This window comes from Salmo salar, chromosome 01, assembly GCF_965601325.2.
Source record: "Salmo salar chromosome 01, fSalSal1, whole genome shotgun sequence".
NCBI classification, from domain to species: domain Eukaryota; kingdom Metazoa; phylum Chordata; class Actinopteri; order Salmoniformes; family Salmonidae; genus Salmo; species Salmo salar.
In genome coordinates this window covers 33,776,905-33,795,369 of record NC_138291.1, presented here as the reverse complement: position 1 = coordinate 33,795,369, position 18,465 = coordinate 33,776,905, and the positions used below count along the sequence as shown (strand labels likewise).

The 18,465-nt window shown below is 44.4% G+C and overlaps 1 protein-coding gene across 6 annotated transcripts in view; it reads right to left on the bottom strand.

Moving 5' to 3' along the window:
* Positions 1-10,853: 10,853 nt before the first annotated feature.
* LOC106601584 (fermitin family homolog 2) overlaps positions 10,854-18,465 on the bottom strand; it is a 99,242-nt gene continuing 91,630 nt past the window's right edge. For 4 of the 6 annotated variants that reach the window (XM_014193898.3, XM_014193923.3, XM_014193904.3 and 1 more), the window contains 7 exons: positions 17,972-18,096; positions 17,735-17,841; positions 17,366-17,590; positions 15,014-15,034; positions 14,093-14,217; positions 13,722-13,863; positions 10,854-13,522 (listed from right to left, as the gene is read on the bottom strand). In XM_014193898.3, the coding sequence (XP_014049373.1) occupies positions 13,349-13,522; positions 13,722-13,863; positions 14,093-14,217; positions 15,014-15,034; positions 17,366-17,590; positions 17,735-17,841; positions 17,972-18,096 (919 nt within the window). In that variant the 3' untranslated portion in view covers positions 10,854-13,348. The remainder of the gene's footprint in view (positions 13,523-13,721; positions 13,864-14,092; positions 14,218-15,013; positions 15,035-17,365; positions 17,591-17,734; positions 17,842-17,971; positions 18,097-18,465) is intronic. The other 2 variants (XM_014193913.3, XM_014193937.3) reach the window with 1 other exon arrangement.

Genomic DNA, 18,465 nt, shown 5'->3' with positions numbered 1-18,465 from the left:
GTGCTGTGTGTGTGTGTCCAGTTTTCTGCTTGGTTGAGTGTGAGTCATCCAGTTTCTTTAGAGACCTCTAACTCTTGTCCTGGCAGAGTTTCTCTTTTATACACCAAAGACAGGTAGAACAGGTCTCAGTAGTTTTAAAAAGGTTCTCCTCCTTTTCTCCTTTCATGACTGGTCACGAGGAAAATAAACTAGCGAAGGAAATCATTGAAGACTATTTGGACATTATTGGGACAGTTGGATGTGGCTATGACAATGGTGATCCATGATTTCTGAATAAGAGATTATACACCCTCTCGCTACCTATCACCTATTTTCTTGTTGCAGAGAGTACTGCACCAGCCATTGCTTCCCTGATTTTCAGCAAACACTACACTCTTTGTAGTCCTGTTGACTTGATCATAACATCAACCACTGGCATGAATCCACCATTCTGCAGTATTAGGGGTAAGGTCAGTTTAATTGCGCCATGAATTTGAGTCATTTGGAGATCAGTATAAAATTCCCTAAGCACAAGCACTGATAGTCCTAGATATACAGTAGATTATGTTGGCAGTCATAGAAGTAGAACTGTTTCTCTGGCCTTCAAAGCTTCCTCTGGACCAATTTCCAATAGTTTGTGTAGTTCTGTGTTGGGTTTTCAATATCTCGAACCATGCAAGCATCTAGTTCAACATGTGGAGAGCGTTCGTTGAAAGAATTGACATTTTGACTGTGATTCTTGGGACTCTTCTGGGACATACTTTTTTCTGTACCTCTGCAATGTGATTTACTGGGGCTTTATTATTGCTAGTAAATTTGAACCTGTATGTAGTATGGTAGCAGTTTGCTGCTCTTACCCTGAGCCAACTGGAACAGGACAAGGTGGAGGCAGGGATATAGTAGCGGTACCGTCTCTACGGTACCCCACTCTGACAAACTAATGAGTCATATTTCCTCTTCAGTAGTTCCATGTGGAATGTGTGTGTGTGTGTGTGTGTGTGTGTGTGTGTGTGTGTGTGTGTGTGTGTGTGTGTGTGTGTGTGTGTGTGTGTGTGTGTGTGCGAGAGAGAGAGAGAGAGAGAGAGAGAGAGAAACAGAGAGGGTGAGAGAGAGAGAATCCAGGGGGTTAAAGAGGACCATCAGGTATTTCCTGCCGGCTTGTCTGGGAATTTGGGCAGCTGTGTGTCTCTGAGGAGAGACTGGGAATTTGGGCAGCTGTGTGTCTCTGAGGAGAGACTGGGAATTTGAGAAGCGGAGACGATGAAAGAAACAAAACATTCAGCATGAAACTGAGTCAAGGTTACAAAGGCTCAACTCACCTCTCAAACTGCAGGAAAGGATTGCTCAATAAGTGGAAAAACAGAGAGTAGTTATTGCTCAATTCTGTAAGATGTTGTAAATAGGTGTTTTGGACACCACTCCCACACCACAGAGACCAGACAGATGCCACATCTTCAGTTGGACGTAAGAGGCTATGTGGACGTGTCAGATGGTTGTTATCTACCTATGAATCTATCTACAGTGCCTGTCAAAAGTTTGGTCACACCTACTCATTCAAGGGTTTTCTTTATTTTTACTATTTTCTACGTTGTAGTATAATAGTGAAGACATCAAGATTGTGAAATAGCACATATGGAATCATGTAGCAACCAAAAAAGTGTTTAACAAAACAAAATATATATGAGATTATTCAAAGTAGCCACCCTTGATGAAAGCTTTGCACACTCTTGGCATTCTCTCAACCAGCTTCATGAGGTAGTCACCTGCGATGCATTTCAATTAACAGGTATACCTTGTTAAAAGTTAATTTGTGGAATTTCTTTCCTTCTTAATGTGTTTGAGCCAATCAGTTGTGTTGTGATAAGGTAGGGGTGGTATACAGAAGATAGCCCTATTTGGTAAAAGACCAAGTCCATATTATGGCAAGAACAGCTCAAATAAGCAAAGAGAAACGACAGTCCATCATTACTTTAAGACATGAAGGTCAGTCAATCTTGAAAATTTCAAGAACTTTGAAAGTTTCTTCAAGTGCAGTCGCAAAAACCATCAAGCGCTATGATAAAACTAGCTCTCATGAGGACCGCCACAGGAAAAGAAGACCCAGAGTTACCTCTGCTGCAGAGGATAAGTTCATTGGCATTACCAGAAATTGTAGGCCAAATAAATGCTTCACAGAGTTCACAGCATTCTGACAGCACACAGCATTCTGTAGCGATATGCCATCCTATCTGGTATGCGCTTAGTGGGACTATCATTTGTTTTTCAACAGGACAATGACCCAACACACCTCCAGGCTGTGTAAGGGCTATTTGACCAAGAAGGAGAGTGATGGAGTGCTGCATCAGATGACCTGGCCTCCACAATCACCCGACCTTAACCCAATTGAGATGATTTGGGATGAGTTGGACCGCAGAGTGAAGGAAAAGCAGCCAACAAGTGCTCAGCATATGTGGGAACTCCTTCAAGACTGTTGGAAAAGCATTTCAGGTGAAGCTGGTTGAGAGAATGCCAAGAGTGTGCAAAGCTGTCTTCGAGGCAAAGGGTGGCTACTTTGAAGAATCTAAAATCTAAAATATATTTTAATTTGTTTAACACTTTTTTGGTTACTACATATGTTATTTCATAGTTTTGATGTCTTCACTATTACTCTACAATGTAGAAAATAATAAAAATAGAGAAAAACCCTAGAATGAGTAGGTGTGTCCAAACTTTTGACTCGTACTGTATCTACACTGTATCCATCTATCTAATATACCTTTGTGATTGGTTGAGGAGCAGTATTGCAGACCCTAGCACTCCCTCTCTCTGAGTTCCATCACCCTGAGGGCTGCTTTCACCCCTCCCAACCCTTGCAACACACACTCCTCACACACACACCTCACACACACTCCTTACAGTAGAAAACATAAACATCATTCCTACCCATGACATCACTGTGGTGGAGCTGGGCTCCAGGAGAGGAGGGAGTGAGAACAAGGCGCCCCAGTCCCTGTGTAGAGAATAGGGTAAACAGGGGGATGAGAGGGGAGGGGAGCGGAACGGCAAGGCCGGACCCTCTGCTCTTCTCCTAGCGCGGGCCGCTTCTCCTCTCCCCACGCGGCCAGATGGCTGCCTCCTCTGATTCAGAGGGGTTGGGTTAAATGCGGAAGACACATTTCGGTTGAATGCATTCAGTTGTGCAACTGACTAGGTATCCCCCTTCCCTTCCTCTGACTGATCAAACGCTCCATTCAAACAGGGCATTCATGTGGCTTGTTGTTTATTCAATCAGTATGTTGAAGAGTTCATACCCTGGTCATTACAGTGAAATGGGATTACGTGAGAAATGTATGAGAGAATTGGTCTTTTATTATCTGATGGGTGGGAAAGCAGGGCATGAGATCTGCATGTAAGATTAATATACATGTGTATAGTTTATAGAGGAGGACAAGGCTTCATTTGTAGCGTAGGTGTTCGGTTGTGTATCCTTGAACCAAACAGTGGGAGGAAATCAAACAACAGAGAGCATGTTTTATATTCTTTCATCAGAGTGATTTACTGACTCTTGTTAAATCTTGTCTTAGTTTTCAACATTTCAAATCAAACAAATGTTATTGGTCATTTACACATGTTTAGCAGATGTTATTGCGGGTGTAGCGAAATGCTTGTGTTTTTAGCTCCAACAGTGCAGTAGTATCTAACAATTCACAACAAAACACACAAATCTAAAGTAAAATAATTGAATTAAGAAATATATAAATATTAGGATGAGCAATGTCGAAGTAGCATTGACAAATACAGTAGAATAGAATACAGTATATACATATGAAGTGAGTAAAGCAGTATGTAAACATTATTAAAATGACTAGTGTTCCATTATTATAGTGACCAGTGATTCCATGTCTATGTATATGGGGCAGCGGCCTCTAAGATGCAGGGTTGAGTAACCGGGTGGTAGCTGGCTAGTGATGGCTATTTAACAGTCTGATGGCCTTGAGATAAAAGCTGTTTTTCAGTCTCTCTGTCCCAGCGTTGATGCATCTGTACTGACCTCGCCTTCTAGATGATAGCGGGGTCAACAGGCCGTGGCTCAGGTGGTTGATGTCCTAGATGATCTTTTTGGCCTTCCTGTGACATCGGGTTCTGTAGGTGTCCTGGAGGGCAGGTAGTGTGCCCCCGGTGATGCGTTGGGCAGACCGCACCACCCTCGAGAGCCCTGCGGTTCCGGGCGGTGCAGTTGCCGTACCAGGCTGGGATACAGGCCGACAGGATGCTCTCAATTGTGCATCTTTAAAAGTTTGTGAGGGTCTTAGGAGCCAAACCTAATTTCTTCAGCCTCCTGAGGTTGAAGAGGCGCTGTTGCGCCTTCTTCACCACACTGTCTGTGTGGGTGGACCATTTCAGATTGTCAGTGATGTGTACGCTGAGGAACTTGAAGCTTTCTACATTCTCCATTGCGGCTCTGTCAATGTGGATGGTGGTGTGCTCCCTCTGCTGTTTCCTGAAATCCACGATCAGCTCCTTTGTTTTGTTGACGTTGAGGGAGAGATTATTTTCCTGGCCCCACTCCACCAGGTCCCTCACCTCCTCCCTGTAGGCTCTCTCGTCATTGTTGGTAATCAGGCTTACTACTGTTGTGTCGTCTGCAAATTTGATAATTGAGTTGGAGGCCTGGGTTGTCATGGGTGAACAGGGAGTACAGGAGGAGGCTGAGCACGCCCCTAAGGGGGGCCCCTAAGTTGAGGATCAGCGAAGTGGAAGTGTTGTTTCCTACCTTCACCACCTGGGGGGCGGTCCGTAAGGAAGTCCAGGACCCAGGGCCCCAAGCTTAATGATGAGCTTGTAGGGTACTATGGTGTTGAAGTCTGAGCTATAGTCAATGAACAGCATTCTTACATGGGTATGTATTCCTCTTGTCCTGATGGGATAGGGCAGTGTGCAGTTAGATGGCGCTTGCATCGTCTGTGGATCTATTAGGGTAGTATGCAAATTGAAGTGGGTCTAGAGTTTCAGTTAAGGTGGAGGTGATATGACCCTTAACTAGCCTCTCAAAGCACTTCATGGTGACAGAAGTGACAGCTAAGGGGCGATAGTCATTGAGTTCAGTTACCTTTGCTTTCTTGGGTACAGGAACAACAGTGGACATCTTGAAGCATGTGGGGACAGTGCACACCCAAATTATTTTGTTCCAATTCGAGTAGGTTTGTGTGAAGTCAAACACTAATCGTCGTTTATCTCACAACCCTTTATTGACTTTAGACAGGAGAGGCAGGCTAATTTCTGTCTCACGTCACCCATAGCCAAACCATTTATTTTAGTCACACAGTCGGATCGTGACCTGATTTGCATTATAAATAACCTAACTTTTCTTGTGTTCTGCTTTATGTCTCCCCATTTCCTTGTTCAATTAAGTTTCTCTGCTCGAGTGTATCTCAGTTTAATACCTAATCATACTTTATTCTAGCACAATGCTCCACACATGCGGAAGTAATTAAGCTCTGTTGAGCATTCCGAATTGGATCAGATTCACTATGGTAATACGACTACATTTCTAAAGAAAACAATGAAACAATGTTTAGAGTGAAGGTGCAGTATGCTTTATAATTACAACTACTACTTCCTTGATGAGGCTCGGTCAGGCATAACGGTTAGTCTTTAGAAAGACTTTCTCTGCTGTTGAACAATGTGTCACGTGACTAGGATTGTTCAATGACCTTTCAATCACAAGGTGAAAGCAGATCCACTCTACACTACAGCCTAGCCTGTGGTATACACCAGGAAGAAAAAGAGTAGACTGTGCACAAACATACACTTGCTTTGTGCAGGTGCTGGATATCCCAGTATGTTATATAATGTTTATCAGCAAAGAAGAAGAATCTGCACTCCAATATAAACTCATAAATGAGTTTGAACAGTATCACAATAAACACATAAGGGAGAATTGACATGTATTGCAGAGCAATTATATAGTAAATAGTGGACCGCCAGCGATGCACTCTAGAACTGATGTTAAACTGGAAGGAAGCTTTACATGTTGCCAGTGCCTTTTTATATGGAGACTTCCCTGAGCAGCCATTTCAGCAGGAAAATATAATTGAAAAGACATTTACAGCATTTTCATTATAAACTCTACAAAATCACTTTGATTAGACTTTGATAATAAGTATGAATCAGTTAAGGGCTTTCAAGCAGTCACAAGTAATGGATTTCTGGTCAAAACAAATAGTGCTTGTAGTAGGGCGGTAGGTAGCCTAGCGGTTAGAGCACTAGGCCAGTAACCAAAAGGTCGCTGGTTCAAATACCCGAGCTGACTATGTGAAAATCTGTTGATATGCCCTTGAGCAAAGCTCTTTCTTTTATTTTTGAAATACCCCTCTTTCCCCCCAATTTCGTGGTATTCAATTGGTAGTTACAGTCTTGTCTCATCGCTGCAACTCCCGTACGGACTCGGGAGAGGCAAAGGTCGAGAGCCATGTGACCCCCATAACACAACCCAACCAAGTAGCACTGCTTCTTGACACAATGCACATCCAACCCAGAAGCCAGCCGCACCAATGTGTCGGAGGAAACACCGTACACCTGGCAACCTGGTCAGCGTGCACTGCGACCAGCCCGCCACAGGAGTCGCTAGCGCACGATGAGACAAGGATATCCCTGCCGGCCAAACCCTCCCTAACCCAGACGACGCTGGGCCAATTGTGCGCCGCCCCATGGGCCTCCCGGTCGCGGCCTGCTGTGACAGAGCCTGGGCTTGAACCCAGAATCTCTGGTGGCACAGCGCCAGAGACCACTACGCCACCCGGGAGGCCTGAGCAAGGCTCTTAACCCTGATTTGCTCCAGGGGTGCTGTACTGCTATGACTGACCCGGTAAAACAACACATTACACTTACACTGGAAAGGTTATGTGACAATATGAAGTGCATTGTGCTAACACTGAGAAAACATTTCATCTCGCTCTTTGCCTGAAGGCAGCAGCTTAACTTAGACGTGAAAGCAGGAATTTCAGAGGAATCCCTGTATCAGTTCATATTCAGCCATGTGGAGTATTACTGCTACAGTGCTAGTTACATGGGCTGTGATGGATCCACCATTAGTCATCACTAGGACTCTGACAAAGAAAAAAACTGGGCGTTAGTTATAGTTTATACAGCCAATATAGAACCTACAGTATAGCTTGGGTCTTTCTTCATCAGAACATTTCACACCGCCTCACTTATCAGCACAACGTACTCTGCTAACAAGAACCAATCCATTATCACGGTCTGGGACGAATGAGATCCTTAGAAGACTGCACTATCTTTACATATACACTGCAGTTCATATGATTGCTTCTCCTCTGTAGTCCCTGTATGAACTGCAGAGACCTCATCTTCAACACGTCCCACCCTTGTCTCCCCATGACCCCAGCAGGCAGTAACCCAATCAGTGCTGACTCTTTATTGTTTTGCTGTCAGATAACCGTCAGCCGGCCAGCTAATTTAGCCAATCAATGGCCAGACAGCCCCTGGGTTTGACAAGCAGCTGAGGATCCAATTCTATTTTTCAAAGTCCAATTTGGGCTTTATTACAGTCAGAGTGAGAGTGTCACATCGGGAGGTTCTCATATCTATACTGCAGAGGGCTAATGTGGAGACACGTAGGCTGCTGGTTCCCGGGGATGAATGGTGGAGACGGAGCTTAGTGCCTATTACGTTTCTATGGTGGGGGGTGTTAGAGATGTGAAGCAGCAGATACGCAATCAATAAATACTTGGAAACGGATGATCTGACTTAGAAGAGGGTAGATTTGGACCCAGAGGGCGGGTGGCTCCTGTCAGTGATCTGTCAAGGACAAGGTCATTGATAATAATACATTTATAATTGATTGTGTTAAGGTGATGTCATTTGGCAACACACAAGAGAGATCTTGCTGAGACATCTCAGACAAGGCTGTTTCTTCCAAACGTAATGAAATAGGCTACTGTACGTAATTCATTTGCAAACATTTTTATTCCTCCCTCGGCTACCGTTCTCAGTGGTTTAGTGTTGAGATTGATGTTTTTTTTACGGCTCTTACACAACATGTAATGTAGGCCTATGTCAATGGAGCACTGCTCCCACACCCCACAAACCCCTTAGGCCATGCAGGTCCCAGCACCCCTGACTCTCGTTGTTGATCCTCACACCCGTTTCCCATGTTCTTAAATAAGGTCAATGCTCCAGACTGCATTAGCTCGTGTGAGAAACAAGATTTTACTGAATTAAAGAGGCTTTCGGGGGCGATGGTAATGCAAATGAGCCAATTTTGAGTCAGAATGCCTGAATCTGCAACCTGCCCTGGGAGAGAGGATTATACCTTGAGAGGTTCTGACTGTAAACACAACTAGAGAGATTATAAAATGTTTACCAAGATGCAGATTTGACTTGGGAAATTATATTTAAAATGTGGTTATTTTGTGATATTTAGTTAGAACTTGATCCAAAGAACAGTTTTTGCAATATCCTTTGGGAGTGTGTAGAGGGGTGTTCAGTGTGCCTGTGTCTGTGAAAGTAACGACTGGCCGCAAATTATACAAACTTTGTTGGCTTCCATTACAGACACAGCTCAGCTCTATAAAACACAATCTGACCATGTGACCTCATCAGAGAGGACACCCTTTGGCACATGATCTAAGTCTTTATGACGTACAAGCTTCACACTTAAGGCACATGCCCTGGCCCCAGCCAGGTCCATCACTGACATCTGTACATTGGTGCGTAAAAATGGTCCTTGCTAATCAAACAAGGCTGAGGAAGTTCAATACAAGTTAAGTGTTTAATGATTGAATTGACATGATTTGATGTGCGTGCACTAATGTACCTTAACCATGTGCGCCCCATAGCACCTCAGAGAAAATGAGTACCCTCTACAGGCAAGGAGAAATACTACAAGATGGACATAATACATCCATTGTCCAGAATGCAATCACTGTATTTACTAAGGCAGCAGCTGAACACAAAGACAAACATGTTTCCCCAGTATGGGAAGATGCTTTAGGCATTTATACTCAGTCCCGAAATAAATAAATAACCAGCTCCAGAGAATGACTGTTTGTAATTGCCCATTGGTTTATTGCCTATTATGGTCTGCTTTCCTGGACGGCATTACACTATTCCAATGTATAACATTCACTTTTCCGATAGACGGAGTATAGAGTCGCCTGCCAAATACAGTTGGCCTTTTGATGCAGTCATGAGGAAATGTAAGCAGTGCACACATTTTAAACATCAATCTCCATGAGGATGAATGTGTGTGTGTGTCTGTGTGTACACACACACACACACACAACACACACAGTATACCAAACATTAGGAACACTTTCCCAATATTGAGTCGCACCCACCCCTAACAAACAAAAATCCTCATCCAACCAATCAATCAAGTTAAAATGAATCAAGCCTCAATTCCATTACCTTAACTAGGTATGAGGAAGATGAGGAAATATGCTTCTTCGAAATGAAAGAACTGTGGAAGACGCCTGGCACTTCAGTAGTTACAGGTGGTGTCAGATACCTTCCGTGTCTAATGTGTGTCATTTAATTAAATCGGTTGAAACTCAATGTAATTCTATTCAATCAAACTCAACGGAGTGGATTTTCTTTGAACAGTTCTACTCCTGCTCCCATCTTGGTGGACGTCACCCTGTTGTACCATGAGGTCACAGGAATTCTGTGACACTAGGTGGAGTGGACAGGCACTTCCCCACTTCCCATTCAGCATCACACACAATGGGAATATTCCCTCTGGAGAAGACCCAGGGAAGGGAACGTGGGGAAAGGATGCGGCTGGCTGTGAGATGAGGTACTGACACAAAAGCACACTGAGGATACACACACACAGCTTTAGTTGGTTGAGTGACATCCTCCATGCAGATATACATGTCTGAACCACTACCCCTGATAAAAAATAAGGGAGCTTTGAATAGTACTTTACTGTGTAAATGCTACTGCAGAAGAATGCCTCGTTTTGTCCAAATTCTGTCATTCTGACATATTTTTGAAGGGCAGGATGTTCCTGTAGATTTCATTGTACCCAGAGCTACACCAGTAACACCTCATCTGACCTCAGGACAGGACTGGACTGGAGGGTGGAGACGAGTGGACAAGCACTTAGTTCTATTCACATAGAGGGATACTGAATGTAATAGCCCAAGGCAGTAATCTTAAATGTCACCATAAATAATCCTACATGCTCAGATGTCTCTGCGATTCCATGAACATGACTAGACTATGCTACCAATTTAGTTTTATAAACCTCACTGTGATGTGCATGTTAACATTTTCTCTCAGATAATGTAGCTACGATCACATATGTATAATCCAAGAGACAGAATAAATCCAACCGTCTACACCTCCTGAGCATCCCCCCATGCCCCCCCCACACACACCTCTGTCGCCTGTCTGAGTCACACCCCACCACCTCACCCTACAGGATGCCAAGACACTGCGGGCCCCAGGTGGCCTGAGTGCCATCATCATGGCACCTCCACACCATAGCTGCTCTGCAGGTGACAGACGGGGATCGGGCGCCGAAAGCCTGTAAACGAAGACGGTTGGTAACACTGCCACTTGTTTCTGACGGATGCCAGATAACATTGGAAGCCGCTTTAAGAACAGTGAGTGACCTTTAGAGAAGTTTGGATCCAGTCCAGGATATGACGTGACTGCAGCAGTGGGTGGAAGATGGGGGTGGTTACATACTGCCCTCTGGTGGAGACAGGGTAGAATCACCCACATTTCAATTGTTGCAGATACGGAAAATTACATACTGTAGCTTTAAAGCGGTATCTGAATGATTTCTGGTCCTCAGTAATCTGTGGTGATCATCACTGCCTTGATGTTTGAATAAGTAGGAATATAATATTATAACTCAAACCTTTAATAAAAAGTATTTTTATTTTTTTAAATAAATGCATTTTTTTGCAGTCTGAAAACAGCAGGCCATGCACTGCTGCTCTGGACATTGCAGGCAAACAAAAAACAACATTATAGTAGGAAAAAATAGGCTAAGCTTCCTTCTCTTCAGTTAATTTACGCTCGTTTGTCTCAAACACTAGGGTCTATCTCAATTAAAAGGGTCTCCTTCATACCAAAAACATTGTTCAAAGAAAAGCTACAATGGTGATAAAATCTGAAAATTAAGTGATATATATTTTTTAAAGGCACTGAACAGAGTAAGAGTTTGATAGCCTAGGGAGGTGTCATTGGTGAAATTTTACAGAGCTAGAGCGCAAATTCAGTGACAAAAAAAGGCAAGAATAGAAATTAGCAATGTAATTCTGCTTATAGGAGCGGCAACAAGAAAAAAGTACATTGAAAATCCCTTTTATCAATGTTTCTGAGTAATAATAATAATATGTAGTGTGAGACAAATCTTCATTAACTTTCTACCAACCTGGAGTTTGAGACTAGTGTTATCTTCATATATAGATCATGTTAAACTCAATAAGACCGTAACATTGGCAGGCACAAATCTTCATACTACACAATGTTGACCAATGGCTCCCCCCTCTTTTCTGGAAACAAAAATACACTTAAAAAAAAAATGAAAAAAGCAGCAACAAAAGAACAACTGTACAATTCAATTAAACCTGTGTTTTTACATAAGTTACAAAAAACGAATACTTCATTTAATGTTCCTTCATACCGAGGAAAAAAGAAACCCAGACTTTGCATAATTCATTCTTCAAACTTGGTGACCTATTGCTGGTGCGTAACAATGAAAACGGTACTGAATAATAGTAATACTATACGGTGTAAGATAAAGAACGGCGATAACGTAAAGGAGGCTGCACTTGGGAACGCTGTTATTATTGGTAACATCCCTCCAGTTGTACTATACATGCACAATGCAATGGCAAGGGTCTGAGTCAAGGCAGAGCCAAGGCCTTTCCTACATGCTGTGAGCATCTGACAACCCTATGTGTCTGGCAGCAGGTACCCGAACCACATCATTTGGCCAACAGGACTTCATGGCACCACATGTTCCATGACAATAACATATTCATTCGCATTTTCAGTAATTACCTCAGAACTTGTCAACATGATAAGCATAAAAATAACTTCTCAAACAGAGTATCCTTGAGTGACCCCTTCTAGATGATCAAGCACCACACTGACATATTTTAGCTGTAAGAACTAGGCATGGTTATTCAGGTGTTTACAGAACACATTGTAGGACATCCACCCTGGTTGAGCTGTGTGTATATTCACAACCGGTTTGGCTGACACTAACTAATGCAGACAACAGGAAAGCACTACTGTAGGTGTGCACCAAGGCTTGTTTCAACTCTTCAAGCACACTACTGAACACAGGGGAGAGGAAACTGCCACTGGAGGTATGCTCAGACAAAGAAAACACCGTAAAAAAAACAAAAATTAATTTAACTACTACAGCTTATTCATAAAGGGATCATATGTACACTGGAGAAGTGCTTACATGTGACTTCATATGGACTAGTTAGATCAAGTGAAAATCCTTCATTGGGTGGAGAGGACACGGTGCCCAAGTCTCTCCATGAGCTATGCGTTCCTCAGCCTTTCCTTAATAACGGAAGGAAATTACCCCATATCACTTCCTGTCTCTGCCGAGGAAGTAAAAGTGTGTCGCCGTTTTGCCGATACTCTTACTTTGGTGATTGCTACTGCCTATATTTATACCAAAGGGAGTAAATATGTGGGTGAACAATACGTGAGAGTGAAGTGGCACTCCGCAGCATAAATTAGACAGAGTATCATATCACAGGAGTAGCATGTAAGGCAAACCACAGGTCACTACAAAAACCAAATAGAGCACCACATCTTACTAAAATGCCAAATGAAAACAGGAAAACAAAACAGGGATAAATAAATAATGTGATTCTTCATTAACACTGATACATGATTTTGTGGTCTGGTCGGATTACGATGACGACGTAGTGGAGTAGCTGACAGGCCAATGTGATCAGTTCCTTCAGGTGGGGGGGGGGGTTAGAAAGAGTCTTTGTGAGGGAGAGGTCTCCTGACGTGATACGTTCTCATGGATGTAGCTTTGTGATCGCTGCTTGAGGAAGTAGACGATGTCCCCTGTGCATTGGAGAGGGATGGGGGAGCCACAGGCAGGGTTTGGAGTTCAGAGATCATCTGGGCTGCAGCATTGCGCAAAATATTAGTGTTTACAAATACCTTTGTCAGCATTAATGCAACAAAAAATAAAGGGTGTCAGCTTCTTAACAACAATAACGATAGTGGGCGGCTGTGTGGGCCTCTTTAGCACAGTTCCAAAATAAAACCAGCAAAAATATATAACAAATAAAATAAACTCAGATCTAGTCCCCACCCTCCCTCCCCTCTTGACCCCTAATCTCTGACCCCTGGCACAGGGTAGTCAGACTCAGACCCAGCCGCTGGTCAGCTTGTAGAACATCTCCTCATCCAGAGACTCGTTCTGGTCCTTGGCGCGCGTGGACAAGAAGATGTAGCCTCCGATGAACTCATGTACCACCTTACAGTCCACTTCCGCACAGATGAAGGCCAGGCTGGGCTCATCTGCAAACTCCACCGTCACCTAGGGCACAGGGTGATCACACAGTCAAAACCATAGGGCTTTACTGACAATTCATTTAGTAAAGATGTGAAAGATTTGTGTGTGAAATGCCATGTTAAGATGACAAAGCGAAAAGAAATTGACGGTGACTCTGTTTAGAGTATTGAATGCGTTGTCTCTAAAACTGTTTATTTCCTGGTCTATAAGCTGAAATTTGTACCATCTTGATCTCCCAGTTGACGTTCCACTGCTTCATGTTGGCGAACCTCCAAGTCTTGATGGCGTCTCCGGTGTTGGCGTCCATCCGGATCAGACGGTTGTAGGTGATGCCGATCAGTTCATCCCGCTTCCCGCCCTGGAATCTGGGAATGACAGATAATTCCAAGTGAGCTCACTGCTTGGGATGCGGTTCTTGGAAGTAATATGCTTACTGGATTTCACCATGCATCTTTGTATCCGACAATAAAATCTTTGTTAGCCATAAAACAACAAGTCCAAAAACACACAGACACAGAGAGAGGCAGACAGAGAGATACAGACTTGGGGAAAATGTCTTATTTTCTGTATGAAGAAGAAGAGAGAGGGACTCACTTGGCCAGGAAATGAGTGATGCCAAACTCGGGCAGGGACTGCCACGCCTGGATGAAGCGCATCTTGGCCTCGATCAGACTCATCTGGGCCACGTTCTGGTGGGCCTCCAGGATCCGGGCCGAAATCTGATGAACACATATTGAAAGGCTGTTTAACACGTCACACACCAACACCACCTCCACTCTGAAACCAAGCCCCAGACCAGGGCTGTTCAAATGTCGGTCCTGGAGGGCTGAAACACTTCTGGTTTTCATCCTCTCTTTTTAATAAGGGACTAATTCAGACATGGGACACCAGGTGAGTGCAATTAACTACCAGGTAGAAACCAAAATATGTTTTTCAGCCCTCCAGGACCTGAATTGAACAGCTCTGCCCTAGACACAGACATTGGTCTACTGTGCACACATGGCCCCACCCTGACCACACTAAAACCCCGCTATAAACCCCCAAACCCAAAGACACCTCCCCGTAAATATAGGAAGGCACACAAGGTCACCGAACTAAAGTATGAACCAACAGTTGAGATCCCCAGAGGCCAGTCTAAGTCTAATGGCCCATGAAGTGCCTCTCCGCCCCGGTGCGTGTGTTTCTTTACAGCCCTAAAGTTGAGTTCGAAGCAGAGCAGCCCAAACCCATGGCGTATGAGTCAGTGGGATGAGGAGACAGACAGATGCTGACTTGGGTCTTCAGGACAGACTCACCACTTTAACATCTTACTATCCCATTCAGAGTGTGTTAGTAGTTGAAGGAGAAATGAGAGGAAATGAGGCTTGAACAAAACTCAATTAGCAATCGCCCTTGGACTGGGAAGTTTCAGTTTTCCTAAGACTAACTGTGAAACAAACTAGCTATTCAGACTGTTAAACAACTACTGCTATGGTAAATCTACCATGACCCCAAGAGAAAGCCATTTCCACTTACCAGGTCCCTGATATAGCCTGGCTGAAGAGGGAGGGAGGCAGGGATGGAAGAAGAGTGCAAAAGGAGGGGAGGTAGAGAGAAAACAGAAAGAAAAACATGCAGGTGAGAACAAGGCCATCGAGCAAAGAAAATAGCTCCAAAACAAAGCAGCAGAATCCGAATCAGAACAGGGTAAATGAACAGGAGAGTTGAGGTCTGTAGGATCATGCAGCCGTCTCCATGTGGAGAGAAAGCAGCAGCAGTCACAGAACAGTATCTGTCAGGGCAAGCAGAGGGTTTAGTTATTTGGACACAAACAATTACAAACTGATTTCATTGACTTAAAAGTTTGAAACATTTAATTGGAGTAATTATTTCTTGAAAGACCTGGGTGACAGTTGGAGGTTTTATTTTACACTTAACTAGCTTGAGTACAGTACTGTAGGGCAGGCCAGTAGCCTTGTGTATGCAATTCCCATTATGTCCGCCAGGTGGTACTACATACCAAGGCATCACACAGCTGTAGTATAGAGAGCTACAACTCTGCATTTGGTTATCTAGCAATATCCTGGTGTTTGTCATTTGGCCTCCCCAGTTTGCTTTCTCTTATGTAAAACTGTATGTTTGGCTAGGAAGTTAAGAAACCATCTAGTCCAGCACCCAGCAATCTATAAATTCCTGTGCGTATCTGCTGGGATTGGAGCACGAAGTCCCATGGGGAGGGTCCGAGAAGAGGAAGTCCAGTTTGGGGGGAAAAGAGAGAGGCAGTACCCTGAAAACATCTCTCCCACAGCACAACTAGCTGACTGACTGACAGAGTGGCTTTTCTCAGCCTGGCTTCCCATTCTGCATTCCCAGGCAGAACTAATTTCCTGAAACTCCCCTCCCAAACACACACAAAAACTACAAAACAAACTCACAAAAAGCACACAATGCTCTTCAAAACCTTCCTTGCTAATCCCACCGCCAGTGGCCCTGTCCAGTCAGAGATGAGAGGAGTGTTTCATGAGGTGCCTTTGGGCCATCCCGTGCTTGCCTAGCTAGGCTCGGTTGGGTTAGAGCTCAGAGCCTCACACTGAGACAGAGACTGGAGATAGGCCAGAACCAAGAGCCCCATACAGACAGACTGCCCCGCAGGCCTGGGTAGAGAGGCTAGGAGGGGTGAGAATTTGAATGAGATCTGAGTGGGAGGCCCATCACACTACAGACTATACACACACACTCACACACCTATCCTGTTTTTAGGCAGCAATGCCAAATAAACAAGTTTGGCTCGGTCTCATTCATTTTTTTAGAAGAAAAACACAATTTCAATGTGATTCAGTGGACACAGTAATGACTGTTTTAGGATGTCCACCCAGGATAGACATTTCCTGTTTGATGAGCTCTCCCCTCCTCCCTTACACATCAGGAGTGGTCTTTCCCCATGCTCTTTTCCTAGACGACCCAGTAACACGCCAGGCTGAAGCAATGGTTACAGTCCAAACCCAGACTAGTATGGAGTCATCACTTAACCACCGAACACACACACACACCCACACCAAAATAACTTCCCACTTTTCCTATACAGCGTAATCAGAACCACATTGAGTGAGTAAGCGAGGGAAGGCCACTCCCCCTCCCATCTGTGGAAGCATGTGCTCTGCAGGTCTAATGTACAGTATATACATCAGCCTGTTATTTACATGGGAATTTGCTAAGTACAGAGCACAATTATACTGCCCCTTAAACAAGTTAATCTAATGCAGAAATGTGACTTCATTGGTTGGATTTTGGTGGTTTGCTTCCGAGTAAGACAACTCCTTTAGGTTGTCTGGATTTCTCTGGTTGCGTCTCTCAATAGTCTTCAGTATTATATTATTTTCCTCTTCTCCTTTCCTTCTTGAGCACAGATCTGGCAGGGCATGGATGGGTGAAATTAACATGGTGGACCTCTATCCAGTCAACTAGCTTCCTTGATAGTCACCTTTCAGTTATAATGACAGAAAGGAGACGAGGGAAGGAAGCTAGTTTAGAGTAAGGAGATCGCCTTTGAGCCTCACTTGTGGTAATCCTCCCTTTTAGACTGCTGAGTGCATGGTCCGCTGTCCTGGGTTCCCCTTAGAGGGAAGGTGAGAGCATTCCTGTGCAGGACAACCCAGACGCCAGGAGGCGCCCAGCTGGGGTGCATCGGGGAGGGGGTAAACAACAAACTCCCCCTGGAACAATTATCTCCCCATTATCTCGCCAGGGTTGCTTCCTGCTGCCATAGCTTTGTCTGTTCACTCGCAGTGTATGTATCCACCTGCATGCATATTTGAATCCTTGGCCATTCAGCTGTAGGCTACATAAATGGGGTCTCCTCTCCACACAGACCCTGGTTATTTCAGTTACCTGCTTGTTCTTGTACTTCTTCAAGTAGCGCGGCGACACCAGGCACTCAGAGTTGATGTCGTTGGTGACGGCTGGCTCCGCAATGAACTGGGGGTCAGGGTTCATGTGCTGCATCTTGAGGAAGGACAGAATGTTGTGGACCTCCAGATTGTAGGAGCTGTCTGCCATTGTCTTCCCCTTAGAGGCCAGGCGGCACGCTGCCATCCAGTGGGCATACTGCTTCTCCTGCTTGGGGAGGGGAGGGAGTAGACAGAGAGAAGGATGGTGGTTATGATTATAAGATGACTACATGGACTGCATTTACAGTATCAGTGTTTCCCCTGGAAGGGGGAAGGGTCTGCCTGCGGGGGGCCAAAGAGCCATACTCACAGCGTCACACCGCAGCCAGATCTCGTTCATGCCGTCAGCTACCGGGATAAGCAACTTGATGTTGAATTTCTGAGCGGAGATGTTGACATCTGGTGTCACCTCGCAACCTACAAAAACACAAACAGTTCAGAGAGGAAGGGGGCGGCAGGTGGTCAAAACCATCCATCACACATCATTGGGGATCACACAGACTCAGGTCGTAAAGGAACTGTTGCATTCTTTAGTGAGTGTGTGTACCTCTTAGATTCATTTGGAGAGAGGGTGTCCCATGAGCCTCCTCTTTGCTCTTGTAGCAGGAAATTGTGATGTCCTTGAACGTGCACCAGTACTGCTTGTAGCCTTTCAGTGTCAGTTTCTTTGGCCTGGAAAACACATAGAAAAGAGAGAAAAAGAGCGACAGGGGGGTAGTCAGTTCTGCTTGAATCAGAAAACACATAGCTTAGCAACGCTAACCCAACCCCAGACACCAAGAGGAGAGCCGTCAAGCCACATAAAAAAGGGGGGTACTTTTTCCACTTGAGAGGGGCCAAGTCTAACTGAAAAAAGACGAGAGAAAGAGACAGCGAGAGCTTTCTCAGCCTCCTTCTGTGGTCCATAACAGAGTCAGTAGCATGAATGGGAGAGGAGCCAACGTTGGACATGAGTTTTAATGGAGGACAATTACTGTGGAAATACCTCTCAGTAATAGTCTACAGCTTATATTTTTACAACATTATTAAAGCCGCAAGAGC